The sequence below is a fragment of the Antechinus flavipes genome, chromosome 4 (assembly GCF_016432865.1).
Source record: "Antechinus flavipes isolate AdamAnt ecotype Samford, QLD, Australia chromosome 4, AdamAnt_v2, whole genome shotgun sequence".
NCBI lineage: Eukaryota > Metazoa > Chordata > Mammalia > Dasyuromorphia > Dasyuridae > Antechinus > Antechinus flavipes.
Window position 1 is genome coordinate 350751903 of NC_067401.1, and position 25331 is coordinate 350777233.

At 33.6% G+C, this 25331-nt stretch overlaps 2 protein-coding genes across 3 annotated transcripts in view; one reads left to right on the forward strand and one right to left on the reverse strand.

Annotated features, from left to right (window-relative positions):
* Positions 1–21641, forward strand: part of SLC22A3 (solute carrier family 22 member 3) — a 118598-nt gene extending 96957 nt beyond the window's left edge. The window contains exons 6-11 of the mRNA XM_051998057.1: positions 3416–3513; positions 3644–3858; positions 9220–9328; positions 15044–15156; positions 18356–18455; positions 19985–21641. Of these exons, the coding sequence (XP_051854017.1) occupies positions 3416–3513; positions 3644–3858; positions 9220–9328; positions 15044–15156; positions 18356–18455; positions 19985–20045 (696 nt within the window). The 3' untranslated portion in view covers positions 20046–21641. The remainder of the gene's footprint in view (positions 1–3415; positions 3514–3643; positions 3859–9219; positions 9329–15043; positions 15157–18355; positions 18456–19984) is intronic.
* Positions 21642–24358: 2717 nt separating this feature from the next.
* PLG (plasminogen) overlaps positions 24359–25331 on the reverse strand; it is a 62508-nt gene continuing 61535 nt past the window's right edge. For both annotated transcript variants that reach the window (XM_051998055.1, XM_051998054.1), the window contains exon 19: positions 24359–24833. In XM_051998055.1, coding sequence (XP_051854015.1) covers positions 24672–24833 — 162 coding nt within the window. In that variant the 3' untranslated portion in view covers positions 24359–24671. The remainder of the gene's footprint in view (positions 24834–25331) is intronic.

Sequence of the window (25331 nt, forward strand, 5' to 3'; positions counted from 1 at the left end):
TGACTCATTTCTGTAATCCCTGCTACTAGAGGAGGTTGAGACTGTTAGACTACCTGAGTTTAGTAGAGTAGAGCTACAATAGGACTAAAATCAAAGCAGAGTCCAAATTAAGTCCAGCATGTAGTGTAGGGGAGCACAAGACTATCTAATGAGGGACAGACTTGTCCAGGTTGCTGGTGATACAAATAAAAAAAAAGAAATAGTTCCTGCCTTCAAAGAATTTATACTCTAAAGCAGATAGACAACAAACAAAAAAAGCTGAGGGGGTTGGGGACATAATGGAAAACCTAAAGACAAGCAAAATAAGTACAACCAGGTAGACACAGAGATATCAGTATGAAGTAGGAAATTGCTTGTTTACTATATCAAAGATCAACTATTTAGACAATTTATAGGTAACATGGATAATTTTACCCAAACATACACACACACACACACACACACACACACACACACACACACACACCCCAAAGGCATATATATCTGGAAGTGTATAATAACTATTTTGTTTTGTGAAGTTGGGCAAAGGCTGGGCCTTGCTATGTCACATTAGATGGACATAAAGCTATTGACTGACTAATTTCTTTATTGATTGGCAAAGGACCTGCACTTCCAACCTGGACAGGTCTGTCCTTCATTAGACTGTCTTGTGCCTCCTCCGCCCTTCCCCCCTCCCCCAAATAAATGCTGAATTTAGTGTGGCCACCAAGATGGTTTTAGCCCTCCTATAGCACTAAACTCAGATAGTTCAATAGCTTCAGTCTTCTCCAATAGCAGGGATTATAGGCATGAGCCATCCTTCCAATTTAATGGGTGTTTAATGAAAGGGAAGTAATTTAGCTCCTTTAATGTTTCCAATTTCTAATGGATATTATCTTGAAGATTATGGAATGAGAAACAATAATTCTCAAGAATTCCTCAAATCTTAAGTTACTCTATATTTTTCCTAACATTTTATTGACATGTTCTAAAATAATAATTTATCATCATAATAAATATAAATTATAATATAATATCAATATAAACCATAAATATAAATTATAAAAGTTTCAAAAGTTTTTTGTAAAAATATATGATTCTCAATGAATAATTTATTATTATTATGAACCAATATTTTGTGTTGAGGTTTAAAATACATCTGTCAATGTCATGACTGATTTCCTTTACCTTTCATAAAATATTTCCAACATTCTTCCTTTATTCATTATTATGTATACCTAAAAAAACTATTTAAATAATACTGTAATATAATGAATGGGAGTTTGAGAAGAATAGTGATACAATCAAGAGAAATAGAGAATTTAGAGGGGAGTGGATTAAAGGAAAATGAGTTGGGTTTTTAACATATATGGTTCAGGTACCAATTGAATATCAAGATGAAGACAAATGTCTAACAAAAGTTGGTGATGTAGAACTGAGAGATTAATGCTGAATTTATAAATTTAGGAGTCTAAAATTATAGAGGTGATATATATGCCCTTGGGAGCTGATGATATTTATGATGGAGAAATGTAAAGAGAAAAAAGAAAAGGGAATGGGCATAACCTTGGGGCAATGACCATGTTTGGTGAACAGAAAAAGGAGAAGGAGTAATCAAAGGAATCTAAGTAGATATTGATGAGGTTTAGATTTGGGGTACCTAAATGAAATTAGGGTTTCTGGTGGTCAGGGAGTTAAATGAGGTCTACTGGTAGGTTTGAGGTTCAGGAAGTCAAATGGAGCTCCCCTGCAACTCCTCAGAATTCGGCAAAGGGTAGGGAGTTTGGGGAAACTCCCTTCTGGCAGTGCAAGAGTCCCTTATAAAGGAATTTACAGACCCGAAAATCTAGATTTATAAAATAGGTTTATTATGGGGATTGGAAGTAAGGTTGAAGTCTAGTTAAGTTGAGAGTAAAGAGAATATGGCACTGGAAACAGTATTTCAGTGGGCAGAGACCATTGGTATGCCAAGTGTAGGGCTGGCATATTTGGAACCTCTGCAAAGAGAGGATTTTAGTTTGGTTCTTTTTATAATGAGAGATTTAGCTAAAGGGGGCCTGTAAGTGGAATCCCAAGTTGGCTTAGATAAAATGGGGGCTGGGACAAGCCCAGATCTCCTATTGGAATTCAAAAGGATGCTTTTGACCAGGAGTTGTGAATCAAAGGTACTAGCTTCCTGAATTGATAATGCATCAGCTAGGAGGGGCTGGGAGTCTGAAAGCAATAAATCAATCTGAAAGGACTAGTTTCTTAAAGGGACTACAACTCACTTCAATATGACCCTAAAAAAAAGAAAATATTGCATTGATAAATCATTTAAAAAATAAACAAGAGAGAGCAAAAGGAAGTTCAGAATAGGACACAAACAGCCCAGTATTAGAAGTTGTTGGAAATACTATGTTAAATTTAAAATATAAACAAGCAAATTAAATGCAGCAGAGAAGAATAAATTGTCCTCTTTTGTTTTTCTTTTCACATAGAAATATTCACATTTATTAATTTGTCAACTTCATAGTAAAAACGGAGAATTTTAAAGCACATTATTATAAAGTTAAGAGGAGAACCAGAAGAGAATAGTGAGACAGAGACCATTAATAGGGAGAGTATTTGAAAAAGAAAAGAGTGAACAGTATCAGAAGCTGCAGATAGGTCAAATAGAACGAGGAGAGGAAAAAAAATAACATTGGGTCTAGCAGTCAGAAGATTATTATTATTAACCCAGGAATAAACTTCATTCAAATGCTAGGATCAGTATTCAGAATGTATGGGATTGAAATATGAGTGGCTTCTTTTTGGGATGGGGACAATCTTTTTGTATAAGGAAGAAGAAGAAAGAAAGCAGAAAAAGTGAGTATGGGGGAGGGGTAAGAATTGGAAGCAATTTTTTTTCATTTTTGTTAGCCACTTTTTACTCATTAAAATGAGAGAGTTGGATTAGATGTTATCTTATGTCCCTTCCAGATATTTATCTTTGAGTCAATCAATTACCCTTAGTTCCTGTCTATGAATTTAACTACTTTTTTTTTTCAAAAAGAAAATACAATGCTGGGGATCTACATACTTTAATTATTTTTATGTTCATCTTTCTAATTTCAAAGGTAATTTATTCAGTTAACTTGCAAGTAGTAAATGCTATATATCTTTCTCTGAACATTCAGTTACTATGGATAATAGTGGCAGAATTTCATTCTTAACAGAGCAATAACTTTTTGGTTTGGTCCATGTGCCATACGTGGAAAACTAAGTATGAAGTTAATAACTTTACTCCCAATCTATAAAATAAAATAATATATGACAGTTGGCTAAAGACCCTGGATAAGCCTCATAGGGTCAGTGACTCAGCTGCCTTGAATTTAGTTAATGACAAGTCTCTAGCTTCTAAAATGGAGGTGTTTATTGCTATATACTACTTTCGAAATCTACTTTTTCCCTTTAGATCACTGTTACAGATGAGGAGGTTAGTAATCCATCCTTTTTAGATCTGGTGAGGACTCCCCAAATGAGGAAATGCACACTTATTCTAATGTTTGCTTGGTAAGTTCCAATTGCATTGAATTTTCAAAGCCTTAAGTGTGTTAATTTTACAAAGATCCCTTGCCTTCACTTCTTGATTGAAGTTCATCACTTATTTGTTTTGCTCTGGTTTTTCTTGCTATTATTTCAGGTTCACAAGTGCAGTGGTTTACCAAGGACTTGTCATGCGTCTGGGAATCATAGGTGGAAATCTTTACATAGATTTTTTTATCTCAGGAGTTGTGGAATTGCCGGGAGCTCTCCTGATTTTACTAACAATTGAGCGTATTGGACGACGCCTTCCCTTTGCAGTGAGCAATATAGTAGCTGGTATTGCATGTCTTGTTACAGCATTCTTACCAGAAGGTAACTATTTTTACAGAATTTATCAATGAATAGAATTCTTAGGAGTCCATGACAGAACAAGATTGATGATATGACAGCCCCTTTAGATTATAGGATCATAAATTTATACCTGGAAGGTACGATAGCAATCATATAATCTAACCCTCTCATTTTATGGATGAGATGACTCAGAGGGAGCTAGTATAATAAGTAGTCAAACATTGATTTGAACTTAAAATATGATAAGAATGTGCTTATTGATACAAGAAATAGCTGTTGTGTATTAATCATCATTTACTTTTTGCAACTGAATCCTTCTGTTAATTATACTTAGCAGAGCTTGCTTTGAAAAAAAAAATATATATATATATATATATATATACATATACATATATATACATATTTTTATATATATATGTATATAATTTTGCTGAGGCAGTTGGGGTTAAGTGACTTGCCCAGGGTCACATAACTAGGAAATGTTAAATGTCTGAGAGAGATTTGAACTCAGGTCCTCCTGACTTCAGGGCTGGTGCTCTATCCACTGAGCCACCTAGCTGCCCCTTGCTTTGAAATTCTTATAGGCTCTTACTTATATTAAAACTCTAGTCTACTAGGAGCTAGAAGAAAAAAGTATCTTAAACCAAAAGAGATGTCTGCTCTAGGGAAAGATGCAAAAGAGAGAGAGAGAGAGAGAGAGAGAGAGAGAGAGAGAGAGAGAGAGAGAGATTAATCATTTCCTTATTATAGGGAAAATGTGAACCCAATGAAATTACAAAGTGGGTTCAGTCCTGTCTTAGATTCCTGGCCTTTGTCAAAGAAATACAAGTGTAACAAAAGAGCAGATGAAGGACAAGCAGGTGTCCAAGGTGCAATGGGGGAATATAAAGCACGGGTAGGGCCAATTAGAGCAGGCCACATGATAATCATCACTAATACATGAGAACTCCAGAAGTAGGAATCAGAGTAGCAGCAGGGCAAACATCAGGAAGCTGGATGATATAACAGTGCTTTAGTATTGAGTAGCCTTTTGACAGACTCAGCTCCAATAGTATCTTCAGAAGAAAACTCATTAGCCAATTTTCATTCCAATAAACCAAATATTTGAGATCAAAAAAGGTTATAAGCATCTATAAAAATTTTTTTCTTCCTGTATTCTAGCTCCAAATAGGATAGTTTGGGGGTTTTGGGTTGTTGTTGTTGTTTTGCATTAATCTATATTCCTGAGACTTGATTAAAATTTCAAAAAATAAAGAATTGTTTTTATTTGTAATATTTTATCATTTGAATACCCAGTTTAAGGTAACTCTAAAACCAGCACTAATTTACTTCTATTTTCTATTTTAAAAAATATCAGAAGCAAAATAAAATGTATACATTAGGCATCTTCATTAACTTTTTTGTAAGATTATGCTGGTTTCTGATTTAAATATTTAATTTGGAGGGAAGGGAATTCCAGACCTGTGATTTTATCAGTGTTAAGAAATTCCCAAAGAGGAAACCTCTTCTGCTAATACTGTGTACTTCTGTGATGTACACTCTACCTGACTTTCTTTTACATTCAATAGCAGATGTCACTTTCAAATTAATTACAAAACTGGGGTCATTTTCATTTCTACATTCATTTTAATAATGATAAGAATATAGCTAGTATTTTTATTGTCCTTTACATATGTTTTTTCTTTTGATCAATTAATTTCTAATAATTGAAATACCTGGACAAATTTCAATTTCTACTTGGACATCACACTTTTCAAAACAGCTTAATGTGAACACAACAATCTTTTCCAACCCAAGCACTAAATTCTTCAGGACTGATGTGGTGACTGCCATGGCTGCTCAAGGTTTCCCATTTTCACTCTGAGGGCTTTGAAGATCCCATCTGATTTTTAATATTCCATATTTTAAGATCTCTTCCATCTCTCCAACATTCCACAATTCCATAATTATGTAATTCTATACAAAATCTGGAGGCAGTTGTGAAAGTAAAAATTAAACTCTGACAAAAGGAAGAGAAATATCCAAGTAAATTCTTCATGGGGAATGAAAGGAGAAATGCCTCTAAGTTAGAAAATTTTTGAGGAGAAGGACTAATCTCATTTTTCATTTTTGTATTCTTAATACTAATATAGGGAGAATCTATGTAGTTCATGCTCAACAAATGGTCACTGACTTTTGGAATTGTGTTTGTGCTTATTTCTGTGTGCTCACATGCAAGTCCATACATTTAAAAGTTGCACAGAATCATTTTAAGGGACATCACTAGCCATCTAGGACAACTCATCCATATAAAAGAATTCCCACTATGATATACTTGCAAAATAGACTTTGAACTTTGGCTTAAAGGACTCTAATAAGAGGGAACCTACTACTTCCTAACATTTACCAGTTACTTCTAAAGAAATTACTTCACAGAAGAAGATATTAAAATGGCTAAGATCATATGATCAGAATTGAAAGATTTTTCTCTCCCACTTTTCTTCTTCCCTCACCCCACCTCTGTTTTAAAAATAAGGAAGATAAGAACCAGAAGGGAAGTAACTTACCCAAAATTGCACAGATATTGAGTGCAGAGGTAGGATCTGAATTTGGGTCTTATGAATCTGGATATTGTTGTACCACAAGCAACAGATACAGATTTAATCTTGTACCTGTATTACCATTGTACATTTCAACTGGATTCCCCTTGCAAATTAAATTTATTTAGAGAAATAAAGAAGGAATTTAAGTTTCAAACCTGGGTAGTAAAATTATTTCCCTTTAGCAGTTAGTCTTCACTCCTGAATGGCATAAAGCTGGCAGAGATTGTGAAATTTGGGCATGATGTAGGGAGCTTTGGCAACAATATCCAGCCTTCATTATCTTGCACCTGGCTCTGGGCACCACCTGCTCATTGAAGGAATGGATTGGACTAGATTCTTCATCCTTCTACTTGGCTTTAATGCAACACTAAAGCATGAATAAGACACATGTTTACAACTGTTCGGTGCTGGAACAGATGGCAAACTAGCAAGCGTCAATTCTGTTCTCATGTTCCTCTCTGCTTTAACTGTTTATTCAAGAGTTTATCTGGGGGAAACAGATATAGATAAATAATCAGTGATTTTATAATGAAAATATATGCTGTTACTCAAAACCATTTACTTGAATTAAAGTAATGCGCTCTTTTAGTTGTTTCTCCCATCTAGATTGTTACTTTTAGTGATTTACAGGATTTTCCCTCCTCATTTGTTGAATATTTACCAAAAGGATGAATTTGATTTCATTGAAATAGATTCTCCCCTAATATCTATTCATTCATCCAATAAGCAACAGACAAAAGCAAAATGGCCCCTGCTTAAGTAGCTTTTGTTTTATTTGGAAGACACAACATGTACATAGATATATGAACTAAAAACCTATACAAAGTAAATACAAAATTATTTCAGAGAGAGGAGAATGCCCATTTCTTTGGGCGTAAAATGCATTGCCCTAAATGACTAAATTTTTTTCAGATTTCAAAAGTTAATGTCTCAATGAATGAAGGTATTGAAATTTTCTTTTCAAAACAGATATATTTTTTGTTCTGCCATTTTTATTTTTTGGTGAAAACTGTATGCCTCAGAACATATTACTGTGCACTCTATCCTTTGTCATTTTTATAAACCATATTTATAAAGGGCTTTAAAATTAGAAAAGTATTTTCCTACCAGTGTTCTATCACTGTTGCATGCAAGTATTATTTTCCATTTTTGTATAATTGATGAATGCACATATTGCATAATTATGTGTATAGGATGTATAATTGATAATACACAGTATTCATCTGAACCATTTTAGATTTATAGCTCAGAAAACTTTGACCAGAGCCATAGAGCTAGTTAAGTGAAGAATCTTCTGAAGCCAGTTCCAATTGGCTTTCCATTATACTGCTCTGACTACCAATAATAGCTGTACCTTTCCCTCTCCTCCTCCCCCCAGGACTTAGCAAAATTTATATTGCTGAATAAATGGGGAAGAATAACAGTAGCAGTACTCATTAATAAATCATCAATTTATAAAAAATCATTTGTCTAGACTGTTCTATAAATATGGGATCATAGAGAAGTAGCTAAAATGTTGAGAAAACTTTTGGAAATTATTAGCTTTTGGAGGGCAGGATTAAGTCTTATTCATCTAACCTAATATACTTAATAGCACTCAACACAATGCCCTGAACATGAGTTATTTAATAAATATTTCTTGAATAAATGACACTTTGGGAGTGGTGGAAAAGGAGTATGATTTCTTTATGTTGCCAAATTTATTTCACTGATTTAGCTACCTACAGAGGGCAGCTAGTTGGACAGTGGATAAAATGCCAGGCCTAGAATCAGAACACTCATCTTCATCTGGCCTCAGATAGCCTTTTAACCCTGGGGGGGGGGGACATTTAACCCAGTTTTTCTCCATTTCTTTATCTGTAAAATGAGCAAGAGAAGGAAATAGCAATTCATTCCAGTATCTTTGCCAAGAAAACCTCAAATGAGGTCATGAAGAGCAAGGCCTGACTGAAAAATATCTGAAACTACAACCTATACATTTTCCCTGTCTGGAATTCAGTGGGTTAACTAGTTGTTTTGTTTTGTTTTTTTAATGTTCTGGAACATGTGAGGCAGTTTTTGTTAGTTATTCAAAATACAGATAGAGTACCCCTCCAAAGGATATTTCTCTAGTGATCTGAAAAGTTGCGTGTGTGTGCGTGTGCGTGCATGTGGTGTGTGTGTGTGTGTGTGTGTGTGTGTGTGTGGTGTGTGTGTGTGTGTGTGTGTAGGGAGACAGAGAAACTCTCTGGGCTTAAACTCTAAGAGTACTTTCAACTCTAGTTTTGTTAGACAATCCATCTAGGTGGTATTGAAATGAAATGAAGGGAAAAGCAGAGCAGAAAAAAGTAAAAGAAAAGCACAATGTAAAGTTGGAATGACAACAGCCAGAATCTTATTTTGAAGATTCTATGTGAAGAACAACATGAATACCTTTAGGAACTGAAAAAGAAAGACAGCCAAGACAGACTTTGCCTGCTTTATTCTGCTGTTTATTATAGCTCTATTCTGCAATGTCATCTGCAGTAGGAGGGAAGAATGTTATGGAGGTATTTATCCCATTAAATTTATATCTGTGTATGTACATATACATATATACATACATATAATGTCCCATGCATATATATGCATGTATACATAGTATGTATTATATACACATATATACTATGTATACATGCATATATATGCATGGGATATATACAGTATATGTTGGCTATTGTTTGATCAAAAATTACAAGGTTGTGAGAAGGACCAAGCAAATGCATTTTATGGTTAGCTAGTAATTACATTAAATCCCTAACTTTTCTCTCTGTATTTCTAGGGATACCATGGTTGAGAACTTCAGTAGCTACTATAGGAAGACTGGGGATTACCATGGCCTTTGAAATTGTTTATTTGGTGAATTCAGAATTGTATCCAACAACATTAAGGTAATTATATTGTGTAACTCCCAGTTTTTCGTTTCTAATTTTATGTTTGTGATCTTTCAAAATGGAATTTAACCTTTTGAAAAAAGCTAGTTAGCTCAGTAATCTGTTAGCCCATGCCTAGTTTCCGGGTAATAGTCTAGAAACACATAACCTAGAATTTGCATCAACAAAGTTTATGTGACCCACAGTCTCTGTTTTATCAGTTTCATACATGATGTCTTTGAAATGAATGATGGATATACTTTCTGCCTTAGGGTACTGGCATATAACTTAGTCTATTAAAGGGTCTCATTCAACTAAAGTTAAAGTTTTTCTGGCATGTTTAGAGAATAGTCTGGTTATCATTGCAAATATTTATTCATTTCAATTTGTACTAATTTTGTCATCATGTAAATTGAATTAAATACCTGTTTGATTCCTGACTGGTAAGACTTAAGAACATCATTTGTTACCTCATTTTCTATTTGCTGCAAGTGATGAAAAATAGACTGTTTTTGCACTGTGTTTTTTAATGGGAAGATAATTATAGATGAGAAGGATTAAATTTTTTATAATTTTTCTTACTGATATATTAGCTTTCCAGTAATGGACATCAACAGCTCTGACCAGGAGGAAACAGGGCTAAAACATGGCTATTCAGATAGATAACCTACATGCCAAATGACTTGGTATAGTCTGCAATAAATACCGATTGCTTAAATAATTTGGCTAAGAGATCTCATCAAAGAACTTCAGATTGTGAATCAAATGATCCGGCTTTCTATCCCCAGCTCTTCCACTTACTGGACTTGAGTTCTTGAGAAAGAAGTTTCAACTAAATGGCAAATGGTATTTTTGGCAAGTAACACTGCACATTTACTTAAAATAGTCTAATAAAAGACTAATTTTAGTAATGTAAGTGTAAGCATTTTAGAGATTACAAAAGGACTCTACAGATATGTTATTATTGAAGTCACATCTCACTAATTCAGAAGTCACTTATCTAAGATCCTCAATGAGTTGTAATATAGTCAAGAACTTGAGGAGAAAAAAATTTCTCTCAGCAACCAAAATAGTTATCCCATAGCCCATATTCTTTATACATAGAAAAAACCTTCAGGTCCTCACTCAAAGTTAATTTATCCTTATTTTATTTTTATTTAGTTACAGGCACTCTCAATCTGGGAAAGACTGGTACATTCCTTTACATTACATTTCTGCTCCTGACAACATAGAATGGAGACATTAACAATGTCCCCAGCCCTGACAACTCAGAGAGGCAGATGTCTATTTTTTAATGACCTCTAAAGGAAGAAGACGTAGTATATAAAAAGCACTGAAATTTGAAGTTTGGAGACATTTAGCATAAATGTAAATATCTTCATATAGTTCCATAGCTTTAGAAAAAATAGCAATGCTATAGTAGAAATAACACATAATAGCTGAAGTTTATAGTCACTTTAAATTTAAGTACTTTGTATATGTTATCTCATTTGATCTTTACAACAACTCTGCTAAATAGGAGCTATTATTATTCCCACTTGGCAGATGAAGAAACTGAGGTTAGGAAAGATCAAGTGGCTTGCTTAGGATCACATATCCAAGTAAACATCCAAGGTACAATTTGAATTCATGACTTCCTGACTCTAAGCCCATTGCTCTGTCATTAAACCACCCTACTCCATCTTAAAAGAGTCATGGGTTTTTAGCTCCTAATGCTAGTACCTAATGAGATACAGGAGAAAAAATGTTCTCTCTAGAATCAGAGGGTAGTTTGTGTGACCTTTGTAGATCTTCCCAAGGCTTCTTCAATTTCTTCAGCTATACAATAAAAAAAAAAAACCCTCAAGAAAAATAAAATTTTTAAAAAGTATGCTTTAATCTGTATTCAGATACAATCAGTTATTTCTCCAGGTATGGATAATATTTTTTATATTATTTTATTTTCCCAAATACATACAAAGATAGTTTTCAACATTCACCTCTGCAAAATCTTGCATTCCAAAATTTTCTCCCTTCTTCCCCTCTTCCTTTTCCTCAAGACAGCAAGCAATCCAATATAAGTTAAACATGTGCAAATAATGAAGAAATATTTATAAAAGCATTTAGCCCAGTATCTGGCACTTAGTAGGCACGATATAAATACTTACTCCTTTTCTTCCTGTGATCATGAGAAAGTAATTTAGGTTATCTGAGCCTGTTTCCTCATCTGTAAAATGTAACTTGTAATTTCTGTAGTGTCTAAGAAATTTTGTGAGGCCCAAATGAGATAAAAAATTTAAAGTACTTTGTAAATCAAAATATCCATTATATATAAAAATGCTTGTCATTATCATCACCATCATCAAAGGACAAAAGGCAATATTGCATAATCAATGGAGAACAGGTTTTAGAATCACAATGATCTCAAGTCCCACTTCTCACATATATGACTATGTGACCATGTAATTTAACATCTTAATGCTCACAATGAATCCTCTAAGACCAAAAATTGAAAGACAATTGCTGCCCTGCATTGAAGAGTTCCTTACTAGGAATTAATTATGAAATCATGTGTCCAGTTCTTTTAAAAATCAGAGATCATCTCTGTATTAACAGAATTTTTTAAAAAATTAGACCTGAAAGGAATCTTAAATTTTGCTCTGTATCTTTTGTCTATCACAGTGGGATCTATAGTATATAGACATAGGGCAGATGATAAGACCTGGAGGATGGCCAAGGCAGATGATAAAGCCACATGGTCCTTCATAACATCAGAAGGAACAGAGTTGATGACTCCTATCATCTTTAGATGTGTAAGCAGCCCACTCAGATTTTGGGTAATAGAGCTGAAGAAGAGAACCAGGGTACAAATGGAGGAATATGCCCCCTACTGGTGATAATGGGGCTCCCACTTCCTGGGAAATTTTGCCCTTAAACCTGAGTGTGTCAATCAGTTGCTAAAATGAAATTTAAAATATATTCAATTTTTTACACACATAAAAATTCTGAGACTGTTACACTTATACTCAGGCACAATAATAATGATAATTCATTTCTGTAAAACTTTAAAGTCAACAAAATACAATTCTGTGAGGTAGTAAAAGTTAAGTTCTGTTATCCCTACATCACATATAAAGAAACAGAAAACAGTGATTTGATCACATTAATGTCAGAGATCGAATTCAGGCCCAGTCTAATATACCATATAGTAGAATATGCCATATGGTAGAATATCTATCTTTTATACAGAAATAGGAACTAGACCTATGCTGTCTTTTTAATCCTAACCAGTTGTCTTGCAAATATGTGCTGTTGGTCATAAGCTGAATAAAGTAACATTTATGGTTCAGTGAAAGTCTGTCCCTGCTACTGTAAAATTCTCATGCTCATGCCTTGCTTGCAATAATCTAATAATAGTATCATGATAAAAGCACAATCTCTCACATTGAACAGGGTAGTGAACAACAGGAAAGAGAGTGTTCTATTTGTAGCAGTGCTATAGTTTTTGCTACAATGACACACACACACACACACACACACACACACACACACACACATATATATATATACAATATCAATTACTTGCTGAATTTAAGAGTTGTTGGAGCCCTCCTGCTTCCATTTAATCCAACTTGTATCAAAAGTAAAATTCCTAGTACAATGTATCTAATGAGTAGTCATCTAACCTGTGTTTGAAGATCTCCAATGAGGAGGACATCATTGCCTTCCTGATGCAGCCATTCCAGTTTCAGATAGCTCTAATTATCAGGAAACTTTCCCTTCCATTAAACCTAAATGTGACTCTTGAAAGCTTCTACTTTTTTTCTCGGGTCTTCCTTCAACCTAATCCCTCTTCAAAATAACAATTTTTTTCAGATATTTGTAGACAGTTAATCAGGTTCTACAAGTTTTTTATTCAAGCTGAATATTCTTATTTCCTTCCAGCTCTTGTGTTCCATGGCTTTTCATCATTCTGATTGTCCCCCTCTAGAAGCATTCCCAAATGTTACTCTATCTGAGGCAACATTATACTATTTTATAGCAGTGCTCAATCAGAGAACTAAGAACAGAGAGGTTGTGGCAAGGTGTCTGCCTATGTGTGGGATTGTATAAGGACAGAATGAAAGGGTTTGGAATCTAAGAATCCACTTCTGAACTCTTAAATCCACTCAGCTCCTCAGTTAAGGACTGAGGGTGATGAAAACTGATTCACAGCATGGGAGGATGCTAGAGTCTAGTACTTGAGGGTTTGGCCATAAAAGAGGAAGGAGTCAGAAAATAAGAAACAAGTAAATTAAAGGGGAAAAATGAAATTTCCAAAGATCTAAGAAAGGAGAAAATTCAGTTAAAAACCAAGAAAGCAAAAAGACAAATCAACAGAGATAATATTAATAACAAAAGAGAAGACAGACACCAGGACTTATAAATGAATCCAAACATCTTTGAATAAATATTGCAAGGCAAAAAAAAAAAAAAAAAAAGTCAACACCTGTTAAGAAAGAAGGTCCTATGAATTCCCAAGAGATTATATAACCATAACAGGACTGAATCATGTAAGAAAGAAATAAGAAATGTGAAAGATTGTGTACCTATATAATAGAAATAATTGGCAAAATAGAAAATTTTTATTCATGGTGCTACATCTCTCCAAAGAAATAAAAGAGGAACAATTAGTTGAGAATGCAAATACATGAAAGTGAAGAACAACCTGAAAGAAGCAAAGTTTAAAAGAGGGAATAATATTAAAAGATCTCTGTATAAGCAAAACAAATTGATTTGGACAGAATATATAAAGAGAATTTAAGGATTATAAATCCTTAAGAACGCAAGTCAACACTAGAATCTAGAAACCAGAAACTAGAAAATTGCCCAGAACCTCTTAATACAAAAACCCCTGCCAACTAAAAGAATCTACAGATTATCTACACCAGAAAAATACTATGCTGTAAACTATAGAACATATAGTGTTTATATTTAACAATTCTAATGACAAACCATAAAGACTGTAAGTAACCTAGAAAAGTCTACCAAGTATAAATAAAAAGAAATATGAATAACACAAGACTGCTTTGCTCCCAGCAGAAATAGAAAAAGGAAATGGAATGTGTTCTGAAAATCAAAGAAGATCAAGATTTTACTCAAAGTGCTATGCCCTGCAAACCTGAGCCTAACCATCACTGAAAAAAGATAGATATTGAATAAAAGAGAGGCATTTGAAGCATGACAAAACTTTGCTGCAGAAAACTGAATACAGTTATCTAGCTGTGGTCTTATGAGGGCAAAATATGGTGTGATGATTACCTCCTTGCTTCTACAAGTTATACCTGTGATTATAGCCCAAGATTTCATGTACTTTTTTTATTGTCATGTCACATTATTAATTAATATTAAGCTAGCAGTACAGAATTTTTTTTGATAAAATGCTATTTAACCATATTTTCTCCATATTGTACTTATACCCAAAATATAAAAATAAAGTTTTGTATTTACATTTATTGCTACCACATGGCATCTTTAAGATTTCAAAAATTTATTGCCTTAGCATTGCTTTTAAATTTCACATGTTATCTATAAAGTCACCATCATCTCATTTGTTAACCAGATTGATTTATTGGTGTTTAAAAATTGTAATTTATTAGTTTAATCAACAAATTATAATTTCTTGATAAGACTAAAATATTGGGCCAAATTAGTAAAGATGGAACAATAATTTTCCTGGATCATTAAAGAAAAAAATATATTTTTCCTTTTCAGAAACTTTGGTGTTTCATTGTGTTCAGGTTTGTGTGATTTTGGTGGTATTGTAGCTCCATTCCTGCTGTTCCGGCTATCAGCCATCTGGCTAGAACTACCTCTTATCATTTTTGGTAAGAATTTAATATGTATCTTTTAAATATGTTGTTTTCACGGGAGAGTTTACTTGACATAATGGATGGAATATTGAATTTGGGCTCAAGCAGATTCCGTTCAAATTTTGCCTTTAACATTTTTTACTTATGTGACCAACATCAAATATTTTAACCTTTTTGCATTTCAGTTTCCATGGAAATAAAAATAATTGTGCTTTTTATCTTCTGGAGGATTGAATTAGACAAAATATAAAATGCTTTACAAGTCTCAAGGTGCCATTCAAATGTCAGCTATTATTATTAATAGAACTCTAGATTGACTTTTAAAATTGTGACTGGTGAGATCTTTTGCCTTTGAGTACTCTATTTTTGAGGAGTCAGCTATAATACTGTAAAATGTTGACCCATAAATACAGATCTCCTACAAGATTCTGTTTAATTTGTTAATTACTTATTTTTAAAAGATTTCTGAAGCAAAACCAAAGTGGGATTCCTATAAAATGCTAGTATTGGAGGACAGAACTGATACCTCTTTAAAAAAAATTTCCCAATTAGATGTTAAAACAGTTTTTGGCATTTTTTAAAGATTTGATTTCCAAACTCTATCCCTTCTTCTCTGATGCTCTCCCTTCCTCTCTGAGATGGTAAGCAATCCAATATATTTTATATGTATGCAATTATGTACAATATGATTTTGAGAAGACTCAAATAAAAAAAGAATCAAAGAAAGAAAAAAGTAAAAAGAAAATCTATACATTTTAAAACCAGACCACATGAAGTAGAAAATCTTGTTTCATATATAAAATCCTCTGTTCTTTGGACATGAAAATTTTCATGTTTTCTGGTACTTATTAAGTTCATAATAAATCTTTTAGAAAAATGAAAATCAGGCAGTTGCTGCCTCTACTTGTCATACCCAATCATTGACCTAATGTTTGATTTGAGAGAAATATATTAAAGTAAATAGTAAAGGCTGAAACTGCTCTCTCAATTATCAAAAATTATCTCCTAGTCACCAAGTGTTAATCCTTAACGAAATCTGTAGCATTTGACAATGTTGATCATCCCTACTTTTTCAAACTTTTGTCCTTTGACTTCCTGGACCCTACTATTCCAATTCTTTGTGATAACTTCTCTTTCTCTTTAACCCATTGTCTCCTTCTAGTCTTTAAATGTAAGCATATCCCCAAAGTTCTGTTGTCAGTACCTTTTTTCTTACTATCTTCCTTCCTTTGGTAATTTATCCATTCTCATAACTTCAATTTTTGCTTCTATGCAGATATTTCCCAAGTCTTTATCTTCAGCTCTGACCTCTCTCCCGAATTACAGTCTAGTCAATCTTATAGGATACATGTATTTCATTATTAGATTTGTGTCTGCTCAAGAAGATATAATCTAATTTTGAGTACTGTCAACCAGACCAGAACTGGCCTCTAATTTATGGGTGGTCAAAGCTGAACAGAGCAGATTAGAAACAGAAGAGTTAGGAATCAAACAGAAGTCTGCAAGGAGAAATTCTCCTGAGTTTATGGGTCATGGCACAAGTAGGGTTTTTTAGCATGAAAACCACAAAAAGTTGGGACCTAATACAGTCATTCTTAGGTCTTGAGTAAACAATCCCCATAGCAGACCTATACATGCAGGCATTTTGGGTACAACACAGGCATTCTTGGGTCCTATAGAAAGAGTCTCCAAGTTACTGGAATTGTTAGACCTTGTAATTGTCTCAAGTCTTAAGAGTCTTTGAGTCTTGTGATTTTTTTGGTGGGGTACAGAACCAGAATTAGTGCGATAGGAACAGGAATGCGGCACCTGACTCAGTTCACTTAGCAGTTACAAGCATGGGAATTGTTCAGAATATCAGGAGATTTGACTGATCACTTTCTGCGGTAGCATGTTAGCTATAACTCTGGTTCTCAAGCCAGAATCCCCGGTGAAATAGTGAAATCATAAATCCCAATTCTGGGATTTTTCTTTAATCATCTAGAAGGTAAGCACAAAAGATTGTTATGACAAGATTATCATACACTTTGTTTTCTGGATCTTAGCTCTGATAAATAGGGCATCTCTTAACAGCTTACAGTAAATAGAGTTAGCCAAAAGGAAATTGAGTACTTAATCAGCCTCATAAATGTAGCTTGTTTTTGGTTTCACCTAATCTCAGAAACCTACTGTTGAAGAATATGATAGAAATCTGAGAATCATTAAGTATCCAGAGGTCATCCAGGCCAAATTCCAATCTAATAGAAATACCATTTTACAAAAATAATCTCAGGTGTTCAACTGATCAACAGAACTCAATTCAAAGATTACATAAAAGATTCCTCCTAACCATTTTATTTATGTATTTTTACCAAAAGTCCATATTAATTCCTGAGCTAAAGGGAAAAGCAAGATACCACTGATAACAGACTAGAATAAATGAGGCAACTTTTTATTGTGGAAACACTCTTAGACTTGGTATCAGAAGATCTAGTTTTTAATCCAGAGAGATGCTGTTATTTATTAGCTGTGTGATCTCAGTCAAATTAATTTCTCTGAACCAAAATTTTCTGATTTATATAGTTCAGAACCAATGATCTAATAGATTTGCAGATTCAGTCTTGGGTCTTAATACACAAATCACATTTGTGGTCCTATGTATTTTTCCCCTAGAATTATCAGATGTTACCTCAGTCTGTTTCCACCAATAAAGAGAAGAGCCCTGAGCATTAGTAAAAACCCCAAAGCTAACAAAATGCCATATATAGGACAGGCTCTAATCCAATGAAAACCATAAAGAGCAGTCACCCAAATTCTTCCTTCTCAGGTGTGCCTCTTTGTCTAAACACAAGCTCCCTCACTTCATGTTCCTTTTTTTTCTATGGCATTTAAATATCATCTCTGGAAATATAGCTCAAGTATATGGCCTGGCATGAATAAATCATCTTTATGTGGTATTGTCAAGGTAACTTATGTAAAATATTCCACCCTGTTAAAGAGACATCAGTTCTAGAACAAATTATTCATCCAGTGGGAAATTTCACACACACCTCTCTCTCTCTCCATATATATATGCATATATATATTATTTTATTTCCTGTGAAATTTTTGTTTGTTTCAATTATTTGCAAATTTTGCTAATCCTTTCTAGAAACCCACTTTTTCTGAGAATCGAAAATTAAGTTAAACTTGTGCAATCCTGATACTGATAATGTCTTTCATTACTATTCCCTAGGTATTCTTGCATCAGTCTGTGGAGGTCTTGTCATGCTCTTGCCTGAAACAAAGGGTATTGCCTTACCTGAGACAGTGGAGGATGTGGAAAAGCTTGCCAGGTATTGTATCATCATGACTGACATATAAAGTATCTTCTGTACATATAAACATTCTTAGTATTCATGGAAGTTAAAAGCCTGAAGCTTCTGGAGTTTGCATATCAGCAATGACAAACACAAAGATCCAGGCAAAATCATCTGTTGATGATACATCTTTTACTTAGTAAGTAAAAGAAGCATATTGAGAAATATGATTAATACCATTATTTCCTAGAGGCACATCATCATTTTGCTTCATGCCATTTGACTTTAAATTGTTGGGTTATATTTTATCTCAATATTAAAATAGTAATTTAAAAGTAGAAAAATTTTAAAATTAGACTCCACCTCTTTAGTTTGTCAGCATATGTGAAATAGGTTTCTTAATAAGAGCTCTAAAATGTCATTCTATTGCATGACATTATTTTGGAAAATTGAATAAATAAATAATACATAGGGCTCTCACAAGAAGCCAAGTCTAGTAAGTATTCAGCACAAAATCATAACTTCTCAGGAAATAAAATAATGCATATAAAGTACTTCATAAACCTTAAAGCACCATGCACATATGAGATGCTATAATTTTTATTGTGAGTCAGTTAGAAAGCAGCAATGAGCAGTGGCAAGGATCTGAATGACAATATCTCAGAATGGCAAGGACATTTTTAGAAGTCCTGACTGGACCAGAATTACAGCTTCAGGAAATGGCCATCAAGCCTCTCCTTGAAAACTCAAGTTATAGGGGCAGCTAAATGGCTCAGTAGATAGAGTACCGGTCCTAGAGTTAGGAGAATCTGAGTTCAAATCTATCCTCAGATGCTTAGCACTTCCTAGCTGTGTGACCTGTGCAAGTCATTTAACTCCAATTGCCTTGAAAAAAAAAAATCAAAAAAAAAAAATCTCAAGTTTTAGAGGTCCTGCTACTTTCCAGAGCAGCTCATTACATTTTATGACATCTCTTATTGTTAAGAAGTTTGTTTTTTTTCCCTTTACTGTAAGGGTAATACTCTTTTTTTTTTTTTTTTTTTTTGTAATTACACCCATAGCTGCTAGTTTTGCCCCTATAGCATTGCAGAATAGTTCAAAATCTTTTTCCCATATTAAGGCACATATCATGCTCCTAAGTCTTCACTTCTCTGTGCTAAATAGTTCCAGGTTCTTCAACCAGCCCTTATATGATACGATATAGTTCCATCAAAATCCTGGTCACCTTTGCCTTCAATGAACATTAGCTTATCACCCTTCCTAATTACTCCAAAACCAAGTTGCTTATTCTCCAAATTATTAAAATAATCTTTTCACTTACCTATTTTTTCATATTACCAGTACTGCTGTCTCACATCTAATGACTTTTTTGAAGCAACAAACAGTTCCATTTTCAAACCATCTCTTTCTCAGTAAAAAATAAAGATAATACATGATACTATCAATGAGCATGTGGCCATAACCCAAAATAATTCCATATTGACTAATATGTTTGTGAAATTTATTTTATTTTCCTCTAATTCATTGACTATGTAAAATTTCTTTTTTCTTTTGTATTTTGCTAGCCCACATTTCTATAAAAGAAACAAGAAGAAGAAAAGTCAAGTAACAAGCATTCACACTTGAGTCCTTGCCAGACTTAAGAAAGTATTTAGTGTGAGGTTCTACTGTGGGAACCTGGTTCCTATCAGATATTCCTTTGAAATCAGTAAAACACAACTTGCAAGGATGTATGTTTCATTTTCAACTTCATTCTAATATCAACAAGTTCTCTGTACTATATATATTGCATTTCAAGTACAATACATGGACTTAAAATATGCAGTATATTTTTGTATAAAATTAGGAAGAATAAGTACTTCTTTCTGGAGATTGGAACATGTATCTATGTCAAAAAAAGAGCCAATTTCTTGAGCAGCTTTCATGGAGCCAAGAAATTTTTTTGGACTGGAGTCGTTTACTTCTGATGCAAAAAGGAGAAAAGATTCTATGATGAATGACAAAACATGTCCTCCCCATCCTGATAAGGATTCCTCCAGCAAGTCAGGAAATGGAAACAAACAGAATTTAGGAATGGTGTTGCTGACCTGAGTATCAGTAATCCAATTCAAGTCAACAAGAAAAAATATGGGAGAGACTTCATCAAAATGTGACTGAACAGTAAAAGTGCCACATTGAAGACCAAGATTTAGGAATCCTGATGTTGGAATCCTAAATATATCAGGCAACACTGTGCTGAACCTTTACCATCTCTTCTAATCTTGAACATAGGGTTATGCATTTACCAATTTGGTTTTCCCTTTCTCTCCTGTCAGTTTCTACAAATCTTAGTTTGGTTTAGGTATTGTGCTATTACAAAGAATCATTTGCTACACAGTTCATATTTTGACTAGATTATTTATTACTCAAGATTAACCCTGTGATTATCCAAAAAAATTTTTTTTTCCTAAAATGGACACCTAGAGCCAGATCTTTAGTCTAATGAAAAAGAACTGTTGGCCTTCACTACTGATAAGTTCACAGTTCTCTGCATTTTCAAAGACTGAAGTGATTTGTATTTTATTTGTTAGGTTTGTTTCTTGGTGATAGATGTATTTAATAAGGCATAGAGATTTCTTATTCACTTCTTCCAATTCTTGTTTATCCAAGGACTGAGCCAATGCTTAATACAAAATGAAGAGTATGTATAACCATGCTTAAACTAATTAACATCCAGTTTGGTAAGTGCTCTTAGACATCACAAAATATCCTTGAGTGACATCAGTGTTTTTTGGTTTTCTACTTTGTATGTTATATTTTTGGATTGAGTATGTACCTTATATAATATTCTTAAATATTATTTTTCTTGGGACATATGGTAGAGGGATATAAAAACATGAGATCTAGACAATGTTAAAGAGAATTTCTATTACAGTGTATATATATATAGATAGATATAGTTGTATATATGTACACAACATGTGTGTTAATCACAACCTATACTTTTAATCCTTATATCACAACTGATTTAAATGTTAAATGTTCATTTTATAAAGTGTCAGACAAGTTCCTTTGGATTTTAGTGATACTGTATGACTTCACTAATCATATTTGTTTTGATGTTCCTTTTTTTCCCTTAAGTGCATTAGCTTTAAGAGACTTTTCCACTCTTTAATTTCACCTTTGTATCTTTAAGCTACATTACTTCCAATAACAATAAAAATGATAAATTGGCAAGAAAAATTATTGATGGTCTTCTTACCTTTAGGAAAAATTCTCAAAGGCATATTAGTCTGATCAGTTTTCCACAGATCAAAACACTTTTGCTTTTCATGTTGTGGTCAGTAACAAATACATCCTGGTCTAGAGATTAGGAAAATAAGAAAAAAGCCCTTTAAAAAAAAACATTTAGGTCCTAGCTTCTGGATTCCTTTTATTTCTTAAAGTGTTTTAATAATAAGTTTAATTCACAATTCTACCTTTTGTCTCATTTTGGAATATTTATAGTTCCTAGGATTTTCCCACCAGAGCATCTTCAGTCATTGATTAATTTACTGCTCTCCCTAAGGAAATAACTGGTATAATGGAAGGATCACTACACCTGAAAACATGGATCCAAAGCCCAGCTCTGCTTTTTGTTTACTGTATGAACCTGGGCAAAGTACAACATTTTAACTCTGGTTTCATCCTCTCAAAAATGTTAAGATACAGTATAAAGAAAATAATCTACAAACCTTAAAGCATAAAGAAATATAAGCTATCAACCCTTATTTGGTTTGGATTCTTGTTCAGAAGGGTAAGCAGGCTTGATTATAGATAAATTTCAAAGGGGTAGACACTTGACATGATGTTGGTTGGTGATGAGTTTTAAATTTAATAGTTGTAAAGCAGCAATGCATCTGGTCAATGAACTATGACTTTGGACAAATTGCTTAATCTCTCAAAGCATCAGCATCACACATAGGAAATTCATTGATAAGACTCAATAATTTCTTAAATTCTCTCTCACTAGTAGCAATCTGCAATTCCAAGGCTTTTCACAAAGTGAATCACAACTACAGAATCATATAATTGTGCAGCTAAAAGCGATCTTCAAAACCATATAATTCAACGCTTTAATTTTGTAGCAAAAAAGAATGAGGTAGTTAGGTTGAATGACTTTCCCATAAATCACCAAGGAGAGATGTATTTAATGCACTGTTAACCTTGTCTACATCTACTGATATTGTATAGATACTAAACCTTCCCATAAATCAGTCAAAGAGGGATGCAAACAATGTACTGTTGTCTTGCTCAACATTTATTGATATTGTATAAATACTAGTGGGACACATGAGCAGTCCTTTGGTTAACCCTACTTCTTTCTACATAATGAGCCCATCACCATTTTTTCCCCATATACCTTTACTGAGATTCTTTATGTCACTTCTGTGTAAATCTTTTCAGTAATGTATTTACACCTACTCTGGGGCTCTCCATTAGAAATTTAAATGATCTGATACTTTAATCACTCAAAGTCTTTGATATTCTATGATTTCATAATATTCCATGATATTTATGGAATATGTATATACATATATATATATATCATAAGTGGAACACTACTATCAACTGAAAGAATAAACTTTCAAATATTTCTGTCACTATTCTGTCTGATACAGAAATGTACATTCATGCTTGTTTTTTTGTTGTTCAATTAATTTAGTCATGTTTGACTTTTCATGACCCTATTTGGGGTTTTCTTGGCAAAGATACTAGAGTGGTGTGCTATTTATTTCTCTAGCTCATTCAATAGATTAAGAAACCGAGGCAAAAAGGATCTTATATTATTATATAGTAAATATCTGAAGCCATATTTAGGTGCAGGAAGGCTCATCTTCCTAACTCCACCTGCTGCCCTTCATGCTTGCTAACCACCTGAAAAAAAAAGGAAGTATTACATTTTAGTAAGATAGTTTATAAGTAGAGAAAATTAAAACACAATTTTGTGGAAGTAGTGAGGTGGGGTAGTAGAGGCAAGAAGTCCTATTTCTTTGGAGGAGGGAGAAATGTGATAAATGTTTTTAAAAAACACACAAATTACCTGGGACATTAATAAAAAACTGAAAATTCAGCCTTAAGATTTGTTTCACCTCATTATCACAATAGCATAATTTTTTTAGGCAAGCAATCTTGCTTAAAAATAAATGTAGACTTATGTATATGTTGTCGTTCCTAATGATTTTGGCAGGATTCCTAGATTCTACTCTGCTCAAGGATAACATTCGGACACTTAGCTCAATATTGAATTACATTTCTCTTGCCCACTATAGACAGTAACACTAAGTTCAATGTTCCCCATAATTGGCTAAAGAAAAGTAGTTACTGATAGAGATCATTTCTAAGAATAGGGTTGCTTGTCATAACTCCACATGCATGCTGCTGCTTTTTAAAAATCTCTTCAGTGGCAAAAGTAATGACATCAAAGATGTGCGTCAAGCAGACCTTCATTGACAAGTTGTCCAGTTGTTTTCAGTCATATCTAACTCTTTGTGACCCCATTTGGGGTTTTCTTGGCAAAGGTATTCGAATAGTTTGCCATTTTCTTCTCCAGTTCATTTGACAGATGAGGAAACTATGGCAAATAGAGGTAAGTGACTTATCTGGCTAGGCTCACATAGCTAACAAGTGTCTGAGGCTGTATTTGAACTTGGATCTTCCTTACTCTTAGCTTGGTACTCCATCTACTGTGCTACTTAGTTCCATGTTGGCAAGAGTAGTGGAGTAGGTGACCCATTGGTATATCACATCCCCTTTGTAGTAATTTTTATAGTCTGTGTCCTCATTCTTTATTATACAATTCCTGAGAAGTAGATCTTTCCCCCTTAAGTTAGTTAATTTTAACATCATATGACTGGTGTAATCAAGTAATCTTGAACTAGAGAAAAGTGACTTTTTATACAGATGAACAAGGAAGTATAAACATTTAAAATCAGCTTTTATTCTTATATTTTTTCATTCAAAGATAAAAAAGGCTCAAGCCAAAGAAAGTAGAGAATTTATTTTTTTAATAAATGTCACAGCTGAGTCTCTATTAATATGGCATCAAGCAGTTAATAAGATGGAAAGCTGGTGCACACACAAAAATAAATCATCAACAACTGTCAAGATGGTATCACTCACAGCTAATAACACCCAGTCTTAGTTCAATTACTGTGAATTACTTCTGAATTATGTCTTCTACCTGTATGCTGATCACCATAAAGTCACTGCTTCACAATTTCTTCTCTCCAATTAATTAGTTCTCATTACTTCTTCAATCCAAGAAACATACTTTGATACTCGAACATAAACACCAGGTTTATTGGGCCGAGCACAGCCAAGACCCCAAGAAGTGACTCCATGTAAAACATATTTGTCATTCTCAAAACAAATCAGAGGTCCTCCACTATCACCCTGTATGAAGAAAAATGCAGCAATCAGTAATCAAATGTGATGACTGAATGAGAGGAACAGCATCATCTTTTAATAGAATGACTCTTCCATGAAAAATGACTGTCTATAATTTTGTTTTTTAGAATCTTTCTTGTATGTTTTTATAATACTATTATTTTATTATATATTATTACTATTATAACAATAATATTTTATCAAACAATAATTTACTGAGAGAGGGCTGTATTCCTTGCACAATATTTGGGGCTGAATCCTTTGCTTATAAACCTCATGAAATCAGTTTGAATATTTCACTTAAAGAAACTGTAGAAACTATCATAAAAATTCATCACTTCCTTCACTGTTCTTTACTTTTATTAAACAAGGTCAAGCTTGGACAAAAACATGATATTGGTTAAGTCTGTCTTCATCATACATCCTATTTCTTTCTTCCTAAGATACCCCCCAGGCCTGCCAAGGGGCTCCTGCTTGCTACCGGTTTAGACACGATGCATCTCT